Genomic DNA, 20367 nt, shown 5'->3' with positions numbered 1-20367 from the left:
GCCCGCACTCCAGCCTGTGTGGGATATTCACCTACTAACAAACCCCTTATGTTTTGAGGATTTCAGGCCCGGTGCCTATGAATCCTTGATATCTTCACCGCAATCGTCGTTGGGCCTCGCTTTCTCTTTATAAAACATCTCGTAGCCCGCTAGTTGAATGGCTGTGGCTTGACATATCTTACGGGTTGATGATGCCTTTACGTCGCTAGACGGATGCTTACGTTGCTCTGCTACTCCTGCACCTCAACAGTTCTACAGTTGGTGTCGTGGCCACTTTCATTAAATTATTTCGGCCTCCGATGTGTAATTTACCAATGCCCTTAGTAATTCATCTTCATGCGCTTCTGCCTTTTTAAAGGTTTTGTCGGCTTTGACTCTCATGGAGTCGCTCACTGGTTGCCCATTCAGATTTGAACGAATTTCTTCGTTACTAATAAACACAGTATACGAACACGTGCATTTTGCGATTCTTTTTCCGAAAAAAAAACGCATGGCGATCCTTTTTAATTGGATTTTGCACAGGCATTGCTGATTTCATTTTATCGTTTATGGTTTCATTCTGTTCTCAAACGAAAACACTCATCTTAATATCTTTTCCAAATTTTATTTTATAATAGTTTTTTTATTATAAACATTTCGTAACATATACATAAAACCAAGGTTAAGATCAAGTACAGATAGAGTACGATTCTTAGTGGTATTTATTTATTAAGTACAGAGTAGCATGAACAATCATAATAAATAACATTACCCGTAGACAAAAAATTATACATACTGGCCCATCCATAACTGTATTTTATCATCTGTAAAACAATAATATAATGTGGTATCGGGGTGAAATATCGCCCCTGGGCATGTTTTCGTCTTGAGCGCATGCTTGTAGAGGCAAAATTCTGCTAATTTTGTGTTATATTTACTGCTGCGGTAATATCATAAACATATAGTAATTACAGTGGCGGGTGTACGTAAATCTATGTAAATAAAAATATACAACATTTGAGTAGTTATGTAAGTATATAAGTACAGTAAACGTGAAAAATATAAATTTAGAGTATACATGGTCCTGTATATGCTTTTTTGAGTATTGTTGCTATGGCAGCAAATTTAAGTTGAGCCGAATTTAGGTGCTTACGACTCGGATGTACAATACCTTGGAAGTCCTGACGTGAGTAATAATGGTATTTTACAATAACCTCCTTCCCCCTTGTTCATCACGTAATGTGACCAAGTGGGATGATTACAACTTTTCTCTACCAATCAAAAATATATTATTTTTGTTCTCATTTTAATCGTATTTGTCACTCATTAGCAATGCTTTTTTATCTATCATTAGAAATATAACAACACATAGAAGGTATAAAAAGTGTCTGGCACTAATTAAATAGATTATTCCATCTTGTGTAGTGAATAGTCCATTGAACTATATGCTTCAATCAGTATATTGCTTCAAAATTATTAACCTAATTAAGACAAAATAACAAAAACTTTCAAGTAACAAAAACAATCGACGACTAGACGTAACTTACATGCTATACAATGTGTTTTAAGTTTAGAGTGAGTTCTTACTTAGGCCATGCAATTTCCTACTCGAAGTCCAAATAAGGACAATAAATGAATATGCACGTTGAAACAATTACAAGGAAAAGCGAAATGGAAGATCAATCTTTTATTCTTTTTACATTGTTTAGTCTTGATTTCTTACGGACTAGTTTTGTAGTTATCAAAGTATCGGTTTAACATAGCGTCTTTACCCTTTTTTAAATGCAATTTCAAATTTACAAAGTTAATAGAGATACTTTATAATATATTTAGTTCTCAATTATGCGTTCAAAATTACGTGAATGGCTTGCAAACAGGTTTTTTTTAACATGCATGTAACGTTGGTATTAAAACTTTTTCTTTTGCGACTAGTTAAATTAAAATGTTAAATCAGGTTTGTTTTATAAAAAAAAGATATTTTATTGCATGCATTTTTTGGCAAAATATCGAGTTTTACACAAAAAAAAACTCTTAATTTTTATTAGAAAAACATTTTTGTTTGCAGCCACTATGTTTAATTCGATAATTAAAAAAATATATTTTTGTCATCCGGGGCTTTGTCACCGCCCACGAGAAATGTTTACAAACGAGTACCTAAATATAATGTATTTAAAATTACAATATTTTCATTCAAAGGATGGCTTTTATTAATTATTTTTAAATTTGGACACGTAGAGAATGGGCATTACTGATTTATCATGTATACACGTGTGATGTTTCGTATATGTATAACAAACTTCCCAAAGAGATTCATAAGGAAGGTAAAAAAGTGTTAAGAGAAGAAATTAACAAAAATTTGATGAACATAATGAAGAATAAAGAATAATAATAAAATAAAAGAATAGCAGACAGGAAGATTGTAAAAAGACGAGTGATAAGTTTTGTTTATCCCAGATTACTTGGGTTAGATATCAGACTGTAAACTCGAACTTTAACCTGAACTTAACACCCTAAAATAGCTGGTATTAAAATTGAATTATTTCAGATCAACCTGATTTATGAGTTGACTAAAATTAAAGAATAAAATATCCTCTAAACCATAGTTGAGACAATTTTGACACATAGAATTCAGAAAGAAATGTTCAAATCTTAAAATTATCAATTGCTTGTAGACTACAGAAAAATAATCCGAAAACCCTTTGTGCGCAAGAACTCAGCTTTTAAACTGAAAATAATAAATAACGAGCAAGATATTACAAATAATTGCAAATATTCTGTACTTCAGTCTTCGGCCTTCTGAACAGACTGATCACCATGGAAATCCCAACACCCTGTACATCTACGTATCTTTAAAAAATAGGTTCCCCTCAGAAGTATAGTTATTATTATTAAACAACATTATCCCATTATTTATCTTACATTATACAAAAATACTTAAACGTAAACAATGTGTGGTCTATCTCTATTATCATTGAGTTGTTCGTAAATGTTTCCGTTACCATTACAATGCTGGGAGTAAGGGTCCCAGACAGGCAATGGGCGGTTTTGCATAACTATCGGAGGCATGATATACCTTTCTACGTGATTGGTATCATAATTTGGTAACGACTTTCTTGGTGGAGGGAGTGGAGGGGCATTATAGCTAGTTTTTACAATTTTGGGCAGCTCTTTGCTACCCATATCGCGATTAGCTTTCCTCTTCGGAATGAAGAAGAAAACTCCTACAATAATACCTAATATAAAAATAACTGTCAAAGAAACTGATGTAATAGCTAACCAGCTCATCGAGCAGTCCATCTGTCTTTGCGTGGCACTCACTAACTTCCTGTTTTGAAGTTCCTCAGGAGTTTCACATAAAACTTCGTTCACATCAAGCTTTAGATCGTTTTTAGTTATTTGGTTTTGACTTAAGTTGGCGGTGATTTGCAGTTCATTATCCTTCAAAATCTTCCAAAGCCATCCCATTGAGCAATTGCAGTCCAAGGGATTACCCCCCACTCGAAGTTCTTCAAGTTGATCTAGAGGAAAATGACTAGCCACAAGAAACTTGATGGAGTTGTAGCGTATGGATACATATCTCAGTTTAGGATTTCCATGAAACAATCTGGTTGGAAAAGCTTTAATTTTATAGTTAAAGTCCAAACTGATTTTCTCCAAGTTGATATTGTCGACAAAAGACCTAGGGTCTATAGTTTCCAGTGCCTCTAACCGAGCTAGAGTTAAATACTTTAGATGAAATAAACCTCGGAAAGCTACAGGCGGGAGGATGTTGAATGTGTTTCCACTCAGCTTCAAATTAACCAACTTCGACATCTTGGATAGCTGCGTAGTTGGCAAGACTGTTAGATTGTTGTTACTCAAGTCTAAGTGGTCCAATTTAGGCATGTTAGAGAAGCCTTTTTGTTGGATTTCGTATATCTGGTTTTGCACTAGAACTAAAGTCTGCAATTCTGACAAATTTGGCACTTTATCATCTTCTATAGATTCAATAAGATTTCGGGCCATCGAAAGTACTTTCAACTGAGACAAATCAGACAGCTCGTATGGAATTTCCATGAACGAATTATCGTCTATGTACAAAGCCTGTAGATTCGGTGTAAACTTAAAAGTTCCTTCCTCGAAATAATCGAGCTGATTACCAGTCATTCTCAATATTGTCAAATTATTTAAATCCTTGAAGTCATACACTCCAATGGTTTCAAGGAGGTTATTGCTCAAATCCAGCTCGGTAAGTTGCACCAACCCTTCAAACGTATCTTTCCCCAAAGAATCAATAAAGTTGCTACTCAAATTTAAGAACTTAAGGGCTTTCTGAGTCTTAAAATTTCCACTACCAAGGGACTTCACTCTGTTTCTGGACACATCCAACGTATAGAGCTTCTCGTAGAACGTAAATGTGTAATGCAGTTGATTAATCTTGTTGTTAGACAAATCCATCACGTGTAGCTCGGGGTTAAGTTGGATGGGCACCACCTCAATTCCAGCCCCTGAACAATTTGCTCTGAGGATCTCATTCTCACATTTGCAGCCATTAGGACACAACACTCCACCAGCAGAACTAATTAATGATAGGAGACATATTGTTGGTAGTAAGGTTATCCACATTGGATGAGCCTTTTCATCGTCCATTGCAAGGGGACAGCATGGTCAGCTAGACCTGAAAAGGAAAGAGATAAATTTTAGTATTTTTTAGAAAAAATAATCGCTCTAAATTTCAAAATATGTTTCATGAAGTTATTTTTCTACATCATTCAGGTTGGTCACATTATTTACTCAATTTGAGTTGGATTGCGGTCAGCCCGGGTTAGTCAGGTTAGTTCAGGTTAGTACGTGACCTTAAAATCATTTATCTCTATTCAGGTTTATCACGTTACTTCAGCAAATATATTTTCCTTACCACAGGGTTGAGATACTCAGTTCATTGCAATTAAAAAAGTCTGCAATGTTGACGAATATTTTCATATCGAGGGTATTGAAACAAATTCATTCTGGTGATATTTAAAGTGGTTAACTCATAAACTAAAGAAAAAGCCTATTCAACCACGGAAATCGAATTAACGCAGAGCCATTTGAGAAAACCATTTAATAGGAAACTCATTCAAGGGAAAAATTATTTCGTATTCTTTCAAACGCAATAAAAACCTAGAAATCTGAAAATGCGCTTGGGTAAGGTGAGAAAAAGATGACCTATATTATTCCTGAAACGGGTTTTCGTTGGAAAATTCGGAATGATGTTTTCAATAGATTCAATTTCAAGCGGGGTTTGCCCACTGCTATAAAGCAAAGCACAAATCCAGTTTGTTTATTTTTCCAGCAAAAATGGAACGTTTTGAATGATTTCGTGTAGTATAGTAAATATAAATGTAAGATGCTTTTGAATGCTTGACATGTGATCGTAGCTAACTTTAAGTGGCACTTTGAGATTTTTCTTTCAATAAGTCTTAAAATTTTTCTTGACGAATTTAAAAAATAAATTGATAATTTTGGTTAAGAACTTAGAGTTTAGTTTAGATTACTGTTTTAGATAGCATCAATTATTGCTTTTCTTTTTGGAGTTTCCTTGGCGGAGTTTCAACGACAGAATCTCGCCGGGAAGGGTGTTCTAGGTTCTACAAATTGAACGTTTGATGTACATCGCAGAAAGAATATAGTGATAGACAATTAAGAAATTATATATACACTAACTAATTTTATGTGGATGTTCTAGTTGTCCTTTGAATAGTCTTATTTGAGACTGGAAGATATAGAATCACAGCAAATCTGTAAAATTTGATGTCGGTCAACGGATAAAATGCAGCATCGATGCTATATCAAAATTAAAAAAAAATTAAGTCAAGTCCATGAAACTGCTCACCCTAAACATTTAATGAAATAACGCAAATATTATTTGTAAACTCCATCCCTTCATCACTCTTATACACAAATCAACCTACTTTGTACGTATACATGTAGAAGAAACATTTACATGTTTAAATTGCTTTATGCAATGATTCCTTCCAACAGGAACTAAAAAGTTTAGAAATTCTGAAAAGTTCAAGAAATTAATTTCCTGCTGTTTTCGAATTCGAAATCGTTTAAGTATGAGGCCCATAAAAATATTTTTCAAAATATCTTTTATATTTTCACGAGAAAATTTTGCAACGAACTTTGGTTCATCATGTAGATGTCTTTTATGGCCATATTATGATGGTGGGTAAGGCTTGAAATATTTAGCAAAAACGAAAATTATTCGACATTTCGATTTTCTCGACTATTCGCGAAAATCAACTGTGAAAATTTTACCAAATTTAAACGTATCCTTTTACTATATTTTCATGCTGAATTTCATTATCTTGGGCGCTGTATAAGGAAAACTATAATTTTACTAAACTTTAGTGGTATAGTAAGTGGATGCCTCTGCCATACCAAGACATATCTCACAGCAGATTTTGGTAGGCACATATCTCACATAGGAACTCTGATTATATTAAAATTTGCATGTCAGACATATTATCAAAATCGTATATACAGTATAAGTGATAGGGGCATCATTATACATCAAAATTTAACCGGCAAAAAGACACGTACATAGTAAATCTAATAAATGATACTGCACTCGGTATTTGGGTTTTGGTCCAGGTTTTATCTACTATATATGTCAGCAATTCGTTTTAGTGAATAGCCTGATGTTAAAAAAAATTAACAATTTTTTCAGCCCCAGTTACATCGTTTACACTAGACTTGCATTTAAGCCTTATCTCCTTTCATTTTCGTTGCACTCACCGGTAAACATTATGATGGAAACGAAATTTAAATACGTTGCTAGGCAAGTTTCCACTTCGGAGTTCGCATAGATCAAATTCCGTGAGTTTATACTTTCAGCAACTAAATTATTACTGCCGAAAATGAAATTCTCTACGTGAGCGTGTGTGTAAGAGTGTTTCTTCGATCTAAAGGTATTCTTCCTGAGTATTTTTTTGCTATGAATTAATAATTGGCCAGACAAAATACAAATAATTTATAAATAATTTAGTTACGTCCAAAAATTTAAAGGAACATAGACAAATAAATTCCACTAAGAAAAATAAATTCGATTTGTTCAGAAAAATAAACCGATTTTAAATAAATACTTTCATTTAAAAACCATTAAGCAATAATAACAGCAGGACACGGTCATCGAGGTGGACACAAAAAAATTCCTTTTTAGATTTATCGAATAAAGATTTGGTAGGTCCCAGCAAGTGATTTTTTAATTTAAACTCAACAAACAAGTTTCCGCCCCAAACATCTTGTAGTGTTCCCCTCAAAAATGTTGCTAATATAAATTGAGTTAGATTAATGAGGCTCATTACACCCTTTTTCAGAAATGTTTTTATCTCGCCGTAAAAACCATTTTTTAAAACACCTTCGAGGTACATAAAAGTAAACAAAGCAATTCCCATTTGCCAGCTGTTCTGGGTGTTCCGCTCTAAAATTAACAATACCTTTTTCCCAAAATTATCTCGATTTATGGGCCGCATCCCTCAAATGGAATTAGTGGAAGCCTCGCTATAAAACAGCGATTTATCTGGAGCTTTAGTCGACTTAGCTCTTCTGCAGAGTGGCATTTATCCATCACAGAAACTGCTTTTACATCTCCGGCTTCAATTCCGATTTAGATTTAGCCTGTTCCAGCATTGACTAGTTGACGAAGTTTAAATGAGTTGGAATATATTGCTTTCTACACGTTCTTTTTACTCTTAGATTTCATTTAATTAAAGTCCCCAGAGAAAATTATGTCTTCGTCTTGGCTACATTTTGTTGCTCTTCCTGTAATCCATCTTTTCAACATTAACTCTGCTTAAATCCAATTCAATATGTGTAACAATCTGATACTTGTCGGTGACCGATGTTTTCTCGCTCAGAAACCACTCTATTGGCAGTGGATCTAAATCTTTTTATAGATTTATTTGGAAACAGTTCTAGCTTTTGCGAGGCCGTAAATAATCCTTCTCAAAAAAGAAAAAACCTTCGAAAACTTTTTTCTAAATAAAGCTCTTTTTGTTGCTTTTAGTGTGGGGTCCTTAAAAGAAAGCTTCGAGAGAGTTTTTTTTTTCATGAATTAACTTTTTGTACGTTAAAACAGGTAGGAAGCCGACGGAAGTGAAAAATCTAAATTGCAGTTTCAACGTGCAGATTCAGTTTTAATATTTTATATTGAATAAACCCAGATGGAAAGAAAATTATATGTTTGACGCTCAAGGTGCCTTGCACTGAAATCCCGCATTATTAAAGTTTTTAGTGCTCGTTTCGAATAGGAAAGCTGAAGGTTCCATGCAGAGGAAATTTGTATTCGCTTTTAATTATCTTTCACTTCCGAGTACCTGCTCAAAGACTTTTTTGGTACTCTGTTGTAAAAAAATACAAAGTCCTAACTCTTGTTAAACACCTTAGACTTAGAGGTCTGACTGCTTTTAGGTCCAGTGCGTGGCATCCGATTTTTCGAACGTACACCACCCGTACTGCAGTCCATTTATTTGATATATTATTTCAGGCTAAGTTTGTCCGGAAGAGTTTTGTCGCAGATAGTTTGAGGTTCTTTATGGATCACCAAGTGACCTACGTGGCTGAAAAATTGCGTTCAGGACACATGAACTAATTAGTGTTAAGAGACTTCTCAGTTCGTCCTAGTGGGTAGTTTTGACCAGCCCTGGGAAAGTGAGTTACAGTCAGAATCAGGGTTCTGGGAAATAGCACTTCTCTCTTCCAGTCTTTTCACTGGAACTATAGGAATCGTTTGAACGCTTGATGGAGCTCAGCTCCTGTGTCTGTTCTCTAAAACGGATTTTGTGGATTGTGAGAGTAAACTGTTTATCTTCCTTCCGAACCTTATCCCTTTTACCGCCCCTTATTTTTCTTTTGTAGGATCTTCTTTGTTCTTATAGAAATAAGCTCCATCAAGACGTCTATGTGTTGTTCTTTTTCGTCTTTAATGGGCAGCTGCTCAGGAGATAGACTTATCAGGAACTTGAATAAAGTAAAAGGGAAGAAAGAAATTTCCGAAGAAACAAACGTGAATAAAAAGAACCTTAAAAATACGATAAGCAAAGGATTAGGTTTTCCTCTAGAGTAATTCAACAATTAAGCAGAATTACCTCGTTTCCTTGAGGGTTTTTCACGCACTGCTGCAACCAATAAGTTGGCAAGCCGATGAAAAAGAAACTACTAAGTTAACTTGGTTTGATTTAATTAAAACTTCTGGGGGATTTGTATTTCTGAATGGCTAGTTTATCTAAAACTTCGCACGTGCCCCAAGAGGGCCCAGAACGTAAGAGTGTTTCTAATAACCGCCAAAATGAAAGAGACCAACGAGGTAACTTGGATCGAGTGAAGATCGTAAAAAAAAGGATGAACGAATAATTATTCAACTCACTCACCACTGGTATAATTGAATAAAACACCAACCGATTAAGCCCATAAACCAAACAAGGATGTAGATATTGTCGAAATTAACAAAGCGAACAAATTGCGGTCTCCTCATCCAGTAAACGACCTAGCTTCCCAAACTATCCTGCCGCACATTCACAAGATTGTTTCAGAGCAATGGAAGCCCTAGGAAAAAGGCACTATACAATCTGCTATTTCGATAGCACCTATAAATAGTATTGAGATGCATTACCATCATTATTCGAAAATACGAAATGCACACTATAACTCATTTATTAGCACAAATCAAAGGGTAACATCTCTGATAAATAAGAATGTGCTCACTTCTCATGTTACTCTCCGTGCTGTCCTATATTCTGTGATTGGAATCACGTAATGTACGAGAACATTCTTTCGCGTGGTTGACGTGGAGAGACTGGAAGAAAATTCGTCCTTACTCCACGTTAACTTTTCTAAAGGCTCTAAAGGTTCTGGTTAAAGTCTCTAAAGAATAAACCTGCTTTGATTGTCCTCCAATTGCGCTGACCAAGGGTAACAAAATAGCTGGAAAATTATAAGAAGAAGATCTAGAAGTGTTTTATGACGTTTTATATAGGGTGTTAATGCTCAAATGCTCGATATTTCACAGCATCATTTTGCAAGAAGTTTCAAAATGGAAAGTTCTTAGAAATATGTGTCCTATCTCGATTAATTTTCAAGGTACGAAATATCAAAGTTGAGAAACTAAATCACATATTCTTTGATATCTTTCGATCTCTTCCAGCTAGTTTTACGAAATTTCGTGTCCGCGGGTTTTTGGGATAAGAAATTCAAATTTATCAAGGATTTAGTTGTATCTTCTAAAGAGCGCCACAAGCGACAATTTGGACTTGTTATTTTAGCTCTTTTTGGATAATTAGCATGCATGATCAGCTTTAGATGCGTTTTTCTCGGAAACCGTCGCTTCTAGCGACGGCAATAATATATACTTTTTTTAAACACACAAGGTAGATAAAAAGATTTTTCTATTCGAAAGTGACATACAGGTTGGCACAAAAAGTTTCAGGCGTTTAAATGTGTTCAAGTGGTCGTTTGTGGTGCCTTATAGAAGATGCAATTAGATCGTTGATAAATTTGAATTTCTCGTCTCAATAAATCCCTGGATGTGAAATTTCATAGAATTAGCTGCAAGAAATCGAAAGGTATTAAGGAACATGTGATTTATTTTTTCAACATCGATACCTATGGTAAATTAAACCAGCTAGGACAAATATTTATAAGAACTTTTCATCTTAAAACTACGTGTGAGATCACTTCGTGAAATATCGGATACTTATTCAATGACTCATTGTATATTTTTATGCATTTTTGTCCTTTCGTGGCGGCCACTATTAGTTGGCACTTCTAAGTTAAAGGCATTTCGAATTGGCAATGTTTTATTATGCAGGGTTTCATTGCCGGTTCCAAGAAATTTCCAGAAGACTGTCAGGCCAGACTACTAGGTCTGAATATTAAAATATTATCGCCATGAATTTTTTTCCTGTGGTAGATATGAAATTATTTCTCGATCAAAGTGGCCGTATAACTTTCCATAATTATGAATAGAAACCTGTCGGTCAGTGTTAACTTGTCATCGAAGACAACCGGATTAAAACAAAACCCATTATGATAAAAGCTTCAAATAGTTTCTGAACTAAAGCGAACTAAGTCTATTCAACATTCCTGTGGGTTTATTATATCAGCATCTAAAGCAAGAAGGAATTAAAAAGTAATACACATTTTTCGTTTTAAGTTTCTGTGATAGAAACGAAAGCGGCTCTGCATGGGAAAGTTATTATACTGACTTTCCAATGAGTTGATTTATATAATTCCAGTATTCCGTTCTCACTCTAGTATCAAATAATATTCTGAAATATAGAGGCGATTTTACTTGTGAGATTTCTATGGTATGTAAGGTGGAGTCGTAATAATTAAAGTTACAAAGCCGTTTTAGAGTTTGGCCGTTTTGGAACGATAAGCAGATATGGCACAACGGCGACTGTTAATGGAAAAATATTGTTTTAAGCTTAAGCAGTTCGTTTTTAATAATGATTTATGGCTTTCGGGTTTAGCAGATCGGGTTTCCTTTTGTAATATTGTTTCCATTCTTCATAATTGGGTCGTTACGAAGAAGATATTTTATGCTTGGAAAGCATAAATTTACTTATTCTCATGGAGTGGCGGGGTTGTGTTTAAAATTTCAAAACTTTCAATGAGTTATCGCCCGAAATGTATCGAGTATTATTTGTTCACCATGAAATATCCATACCATATTTCAACTTATATTGGCCATCAATTTTATTAAAATTCCCTCATATTTTTAAGATATTTCCCATCCACGATACGTCGCTTTGATGCATTCGATATTTTCAACAGGGATTGCGCGAAATTTATTTGTCAGTAAATAGGATAAAGATATGGCTCATTTGGAACATCAGGATTTGTCTACCATTGACCCAAATCCTGACGAAACTGCTTGGAAATTAACATCCTTTTTTCTGATAACAATTATCTCGATTTATTGGACAAATCCCTCAAACGGCATTACCGAAAGCACCTCTATAAAACCCCTATTTGTCTCAAGCTTAGCTGGCCAATCGACTTAACTTTTTTTGCTCATATATCTTGTTATCTATATGGGTCAAACGTGTCGACGAATATTGGTCAAATGATGAAGAGAAAGTAATAATTATTAAATTTGCTGCGAAGCTGATAGGAGGTGTAGTCGAAAACTTAAAGAAGGAACCTTGGCTAATTCCTGGGAATGATCCCTCCAATAATACATTCTTATATTCCCGCAAAGGCTTTAATTTTGAATTGCAAAAACAACGGTAATAACCGCAGTGGTGGTTGCCTATAAAAACCAACGCTAAGTAGATATGCAAATACCAAACACCAGTTTCGAAAATTAAGGGCAACACTCAACCCTTGTAAACTAGGCTATTCATCTCTTTTGCTTTCCCGCTTAATTTCGTTTCCCTTTTCCCCACTTTTAATTGGGTCCGCCCCAGCCGGCAGCGATAAAGAAAGGTAAACATTTTCATTTCATATCTCTGACTTAATCGTTAATAATTTTGTTTAACCAGCTGGTATAACTAGATGTTAGAGTCTTGGCGAATATTATACGTGATGTACATATCTTCCAATTTTGTTCTCGAATGAAGTCATTAAATGGTTTGCAAATCAAGGGAAATTGACTGCTGCTTCGGTTCCGTGTTAAAGTGGTTGAAACCCACAATAGAAATTGTGCAAAAGCTTTCTTAGTTCTTTTGTTGGAATCTAAGTAACTCAAAGCATATTTCAAAGGAAACTATCTCGAAAATTTCAAGACCAATTCAGCTCAGGAATATATCGAATGTCCAATTCCAAGTTCTATCCCTGCCACTGGTTTCTGGTGCAACTGGCAAACCTCGACTGGTGCAAATAATTTTGAAATCTATATCATGTCAGCGGACCCTCTAAAAATTCATTTTTGTCATTGAGTAGTGGAGATTCTTTCTACTAACGCGCTATAACACGGCACATCTACGTGTTTTTGAGATTCAGCGCCGGGAAACTTGAGGGGGTTTCTACACTTTGAAAGCATTGAAATTGCTTAAAAAGGCCGTGTTAACATACCACTTTTCATAATGTGTGTTTAAAATTCATAGATTTTTTCCTATATACCTGAATAAAATGCAACTTTGCACACCCAGAGGTAATAAATAAGCAAGCTAATGTAGAGGACATATTTACTAGCCAATAAATTAGAGGCGGAGGGTTGGAAGCACTCGCGAATAAAACATTTTTGGGTCGGTATTATTTATGCATTAGTATTATTCTTCTAGCATACTCGTTTTCGCATTTGCATGTATGTGTGCACACGCGTGTTTGTAGTCTTTTGAATGAGTGAGCACACGACAAATTGTAATTCTAACTGGGAATGGCGCATTTCAAGTGTGCTATTTATCTCTCTTCGCTTTAACAAGGGTGCCTACGTGGGGAATTTACGGAAATATTGAAAGTTAACTACAAGGAAATAATAGTTTCCTCATCGAAATATAAATTATTAATGGAGACGAAGTCTTGAAATTTTAAATAACTGTTTAACAATGGAAGAAACGGGAATATTTTTCCTTAACGATAACGAGTTCGTTGGAATCTATTAAGGTACTTCCGTTTCAGAAAATATCTGGATCGTTTACAACATAAAAACCACTACGCTTTGCTATAATTATTATATCTTTCCGTGCCAGTCGAAAAAGCACAAAACAATTTATGGAATGTCAAACCTTTTAAAATATGGAAATTCCTTTTTCCAAAAAGGTTTTCAATCAACATGAAGGGTGCTTAATTTTAATTTATTTATATTCAAAAGCCCCAACTCCATTTCTTCCGTTTTAATAAAACAAGCTATTTATATAAGTTGCTAAGATTTTGAATTATTGTTTACGAAACAATACCTTCCCCCGATAAGTATTATTTAATATCACATTAAGACTCGAGAATTTCTTTTAAGCCACGAAAAAGGAAATTTCCCCGTAAATTGCATGCAATTATATTGAAGCTCCACGTGTTACTGCCACGTGGCGGTAAGCAGAATTTAAATACAATTCAACTTAATCATAAAAATATTCCGTGCAACCACGCACCATTTCTTTTCCAGGCGATAGGCAAAAGACCTAGATTATATTCTGATACTGCCAATTATCGTATACACATTAAGACACGCATTTATAAAAGATTTTGAATTTATGTTGTGCGAAGTATGGAAAGACGTTTTTGGAATTTATTTTAATACCAACTACGATTATAAACACTTTTTCAGTTTCTACAGTACTGAATCATCGCTTCTGTACAAAACACACGAATCCTTCTTCGACCGTTATTTTAAAGATAAGGATGTTTTCTAAATTAATCCATTGAAAATCTTGGTCAGTACACGAGACGAGTAGAATTTTAAAACACTGGTTGTCTTCCTGGATTTCTCCTTTTATGAGTTCGTGTTTGCGTGCAGGTATCATTTAATTCTTTGCGCGAATTTAATTTCGGAACTTCTTGTTGGATGTTCTGATTGAAATAGAATTTTTATTTTGCTTGTGAATGCTGATAATACAAAAGGAAGATAAAAGAAGCCTGGTATTGGAAATGCGGGTGAAACTGGGACCATTGATCTTGTTTGTGTTCATGTGGGTAACTCTCTTACCGCCTGAAATTTTTCAGAATGTACAAGGCCCTTTTCGATATATACAGGGTGTCTCCAAAAGGTCTGTACGAAATTCTTCTATAAATTCGGGGAAGACAATATGACGATTTTACCCAGTTTACCTTAGTCCGAAAGTGGGGGGTTTTTAAAAATACGGGACGACAAAATTTAAGTTAAAATAAGGAATAAAATAAATTACTCCGTTTGTCATGATTAGTACCACTATCTAAACAAAATGGCCTCTCGGAGGTTTTTAGGGGCCAGAAATCAGAATCCATTTACATTTTCGGCGCACAATTTAAAGGGTGCCGGCAGCGCTAGGTGAATTCTGTTTAAAGGTGCATAACTTTTGTAACATTTGGTATAAAAATTACTTATGATTAAATTTGTGTTTTCCTACACGTTTTATGAAAAAAAAATATCTTGGTGCAGGTCCCTACGGACATTTCGTCTCGAGATATTTCAAATTTGAAGTTCGATGCACGTCAGTAAAAATAACTTTAAACTACATTCGTAGGGTACAGCGAAATAAATAATTAAAAATTGGAATAGTCAAATAAAAACATGAATATCCAAAAAATAATAAAAATTGGACTTTAATTGAATATTTTGACATTTTTAGTTTCAATTGTACGAATGATTATGAACTTTAAAGTTATTTTTCAAGACATGCAGCGAACTTTACGTTTCAAATATCTCAATATTTCAAAAAGCAATGCCCGTACGGACTTGTACCGAGGTGTCTTTTTTTCATCGAACATGCACTAAAATACAAATTTAGACATAAACCCGTTTTATACCGCGTGATAAAAAAATAAAACCTCTTTAAATATAGTTCATCTAGGGCTGACAATGCTTCCTACAATGTATATCGAAAATGTAAAGTGGGTGTCATTTTTCATACATAAAAACCTCCCGTTATGACACGTGATTTTGAGAGTACCATCACTTCCTCCACCGTTCTTTCTTTTTTTTAAATTTTCACTTTGACGTCCTGTATTTTGAAATTCGTTCATTTTTCAACTAAAATAATTTAGGTGAAATCGTCATGTTCTCGACTGTGGTAAAATTTTGTGCAAACCTTTTAGAGACACCCCGTATAAAATATGAGATAGCTGGAGAAAGACAATTCAAAATAAAAGTTTTTTCCAGTCTATTTCCCTAAAGAAAACTGCAGTATGCAGGAATAGTCAAAAACTCACTGCAAAGTAAATTTACCTTTTTTCTAATGGAGCACTTCATTTTATCACAGTAAAGAAAGTCGTATTTTGAAGTGATTAAACAATTTTCTGAGCATGAATCGCATATTGCACGAGGGAACCGCATTTCAATTGGTGCTAAAACTGAAATTAGCACATGAAATTAGTTCAGAGTGCATCGTGGAGGGGGTAAATGGCGTAAAAGACCTCCCGAAGAGGGGAAGTCGATTTTAGTTTATTTCTCTGAGCGTTGTAGATCTGATATCGCCGAAAGAAAGGAATAGTTCCGTCCAATACTGCAAATGTTGGAGTTTAGACGGAATTGAGCAGCCAGAAGGCATGAATGGTGCGAAATTAAAGCAGGTTGAAGAGAATGACCTGCCCTAGTTTTTTATGTTTTATACAGCATTTATTCAGCATTGGTAAAGTAACACCAACTTTGAACAAAAAGCTCATAAATAATGAAACTATTTAAATTTTTTATTTAAAACAATCGAGATTACGCCATATACGTTCATTAATGAATTCACATTTTTAATTTAATTTTTTATTATTAAGCCACGCAAGCCTGGAACGAAAATCTCGTTGCATAATTAGTGGCTGAAGTGTAATTTGTGGTAAAACCACAGTTGCCGCGTAAATGAAAATATAAAGAGATTAACTCGTGACTGAAACAAGGAAGTTCCATAATAAAAGGAAAAAAAAAGTGCTTGTTTTACTGAGCTAGCGCTAGTGTATGATATACAGACTTGCTAAAAATTAATGACGTTTTAAAGGCTAATAGCGCTATTGTTCTAAAGCTGTAATGTAGTTCGCTGAGGGAGACTTTGTTATTAATCCAACCACACGTGTTGGAAAAAAGTACTCAGTTAGAAAGGGTAAATTATAAGTATTTTAATCAAACTGTTGCGTAGATTACAATGCCATAGGATGTAATTACATTAAGTGACTATGTAAATAGGGTCATAAATTAGAGTGTCCTAAAATAGGTTTAGGGCTTTGACGTGGAACATCACTTTTAAACTCTAATATAACTTTCTGTCGAGATGCGCTATAAATACATCATAAAACCGTAAAAAAAGTGTCATGTAAATATTAATCCGCTTAACTTCCAATGTAGATTTAGAAGGTCGAATTTAATTGAATTCAAAATCAAAATTTTATCGTCATTACTGGAAGAGGTTTGATTAAATGTAAACAACGGATTTTATTCAAATTTTATGCAACATGACAACAATTTAAATATAGATGATTCGAACGCGTTTTTACTACAGCCGATTTTGGTCAGTTCATACGTCGATTATAATTCCAACATAGTACTTTTATGAATCGCATATACCCGAATACATGGCATGTTGATTAATTTGTTTTTATCTATATTGATGTTCAATTCCAGTTTAAAACCTTTCATGTTATATGTTTTGTTATAGTTGACATTCCTACCATTTGATGTTTATAATTGAGCTATAAATATATACATCATGGTCTGCTACTAGCGTACGGACGAATAATTGTTAAACGTAAAAAGATATCAAAATTGAATTTTGGTCATAGATAGATGTTGACTGTGGAAGTATTTCATTTTTTTCAATTATTTATTTTTCAATTGTTTCGTTATTCGAAGTGTTATTTCGTTTTTTAACTTTTTAGAACGTAGAGCCTAGCTATAGACAGAGTGGTGGTCACATAGAATTGTATTTTTCAATAGGATGCTCAAATGGGTAATAGTAACACTCAACCGTTTAAAAGTTACAATACGAAACCCGACTATAGAAGTCGAAAGCTAGATTAGGCGACCATAAAGAGTCGGCTGAACTGGTGAAGCCACGTGGAACGAATCTGTACATATGTATTCAGATAGGGACAACCAGAACAATGTACATAAATGATACATTAATATGTTAGGAATTAAAAGCGCTTTCGATATATGAAATAAAAAACCTGAGTCGGTATTTTATACAAATATGTCGATACTGATGATTTGACCGATATGTTGGTACAAGTTTAAAAATTTGTTTCCACTACATTTCTGACCAATTCATTTTTTCAAAACATTTTTTGTAAAATTCGTAAAATGTACAATTAAGTTCAATCGATGACCAAAATTTCACTTTGATCTCTTTTTGCATCTAGTATCAATCACGCGTTGACGCGATAGTAGCGGATCATTCAGAATATTTAAACCTTCAAATGCACTCATCATTTCCCTTTATAAGTATAATTGAAAATTTCAATATTCTCGAATTAGGTTTTATTTTCACAGACAATTCCAAAATATTTGATAATTTCGTTATGTTTCACTTAAATCTCGCGGGTTCTTTGATTTCCGGGTGCACTTCGAGTTTAGTTTCGCGTTATACTTTTTCAGTTTTCCCCTCCTTAAATTTCACGGAAACTTTCGGGAAGTTGGCCAAGCATACTATATAACACAAATTTATAAAATTATTCAACCTCGAATGTATTTCTTTGTTTAAAAATCCTTGGTCTATGTCTTATTGTCCCAAGAAGTGTTCACTAATTTGAACTAACTTTGTTTGAACTTTGCTGTAATCTAAAACAAATAGAATTTATTTTTGTCACTGATTTTACTAAGAGTTAACGAATTTTCTTTTTAATTAAAAGTTACTGCAGTTTTCACTTTAAAAACTAGAACGAAAAATTTGTTTTGCTAATTCCCTCTTAATTTCAACTGCGAGATTTGCTTGTAATTACTTTCTTAATCATTAACTGCTTAAGTTTAGGTGTAAATTTAATAATTTCAAAAATTCAACAAGGAAATTAACAAACTGTGTGCCGTACATTATTAATGATCAAAAATATTATGGATAAAAAATGGACAAGTCGATAAAAAATTATATTTTTCTACAGATTTTTATGCGAGTTTAAACATCAGAGAGAATTAAATTATCCACTATTGCGTGCTTGTTAGTGTATAATCAAAAACAACATTCGGGGTGAATTTTTATTAGCTTATTTATATGCATCAAAGGCATGTCTTTTGATGAAACTTCCGTTACGACCTAATGACGAACAGCATTTTGTATCTAAGTCAGGTAATTTTGATTCTGATAAAATGGGACGTATTTGATGTGGTGCTTAAATAACGAACAGTTTGTTAAATAAGTATGAATAATGCATCAGATTTTTTTAAGGATTTTAGTACTTTTGGACAATTAATAATTTTGCATAGAAAGGAGGTACTCAGCAAAACTCCTCGAAACGCGGGTTTTTTATGGCGCTATAAAAAGTATTATTCAAAATATTGATGAAGCGGTTTTAGAAAATAGCTAATTAACCTGTCAATCTGAGGTAACAAGAATGAACTTTTACAAGAGATAATTAATGAGGTTCCAAAAAGCTTTATTTAAAGCCGGGTCCACAAAATTACTTTTCGTAGGCTCAAAAACCTGAAAACTAATCGCAAATTTTCTTATTATGATCGTTCATCAATAACCGAAGGTCGTCCATTTATAATAAATAGGAAATTCGGGAATTGTGTGGAATCATCTGCCATTATTCACCTGTCTCGAACGAAGGATCGTCAAAATATGACGCGGATTTGATAATACGCGTGAGTAAAAACGAAATCGTAATGCACAGCCCGTTTATACTAATGATTGTATTGTGCTGTATAATAAGAACCTCACCAGCAACACTTTATAGAAAGCTCAAATATTCCGATTCCTCGATTAATCATGTCAAGCACTTTTCTATACACAATTTTATGTCAGCTAGGCGATATACCACAATTGATGGTGATTTGCGAAATATTTTTCCTAACAATCTTTCCATTTAATATTGATGAAGCATTTTTAGTCTACGAAGTGCCCGAAGGACGATTTTCAAGGGCACATTGGCCTTTGTTACCGATATTAACTGCGAATAAATTATCAAATTTGGATCATATATTATGATGTATTACAATATGTAAATAATATCTTTGTTCCTTATTAGTTAAACAAAATGTTTTATGAGCTTGCAGTAAGTTTTGAAAAAAACATTAGTCGCAACAATGCAGTTTTATTAAAGACATACAGATTTGACTACAATGAATGTGTTGATGATGGTGAAGGCAAAATAAATCAATTACACAATAATTACGAAGGGAAATACAGATATTTGTTCGATTTTATTGGTTGTATTTTGATTCAGTATTATTAAAGTACAACGTAATATTACTGCATTGGGTGACTACTCCTGAGGCATATAAATAATTCCAGGCAGAAAGGTCCGTAGATTTAATGTTACCAGACCATCCAATTTAATACAATATAATTTTGGTGCATCTACTGTAGGGTAGACTTTCCTGAGGGAACCATCAGTTTTTGAAATTCCATACAACTGCACGGCCGGGATTCCCCGGACTGACCCAGAGGGAGAAGATTCCCCTTTTTTTAACCTGGAGGGCCGCGATTTCCAGGTCGTACCAGGTTAGTCACTCGGACATGGACGTCCGAAATACGTTTTGGCTGTATTAAAACTAAGTGAAATTATAATATGTCCATATTTTTATTCGCAATACCGTCTTTACCTAATGTGTCGTTGCAAGATGTTTACTTATACTTTATAAAATAACTATAA

At 34.1% G+C, this 20367-nt stretch overlaps 1 protein-coding gene across 1 annotated transcript in view; it reads right to left on the bottom strand.

Annotated features, from left to right (window-relative positions):
• Positions 1 to 584: 584 nt before the first annotated feature.
• The window catches only part of LOC136350436 (insulin-like growth factor-binding protein complex acid labile subunit), a 59317-nt gene continuing 39534 nt past the window's right edge, over positions 585 to 20367 (bottom strand). The window contains exon 2 of the mRNA XM_066302120.1: positions 585 to 4636. Within this exon, the coding sequence (XP_066158217.1) occupies positions 2914 to 4608 (1695 nt within the window). The 5' untranslated portion in view covers positions 4609 to 4636 and the 3' untranslated portion in view covers positions 585 to 2913. The remainder of the gene's footprint in view (positions 4637 to 20367) is intronic.

Source organism: Euwallacea fornicatus, chromosome 3 (assembly GCF_040115645.1).
Source record: "Euwallacea fornicatus isolate EFF26 chromosome 3, ASM4011564v1, whole genome shotgun sequence".
Taxonomy (NCBI): domain Eukaryota; kingdom Metazoa; phylum Arthropoda; class Insecta; order Coleoptera; family Curculionidae; genus Euwallacea; species Euwallacea fornicatus.
This window is presented reverse-complemented; position numbering and strand designations above follow the sequence as displayed.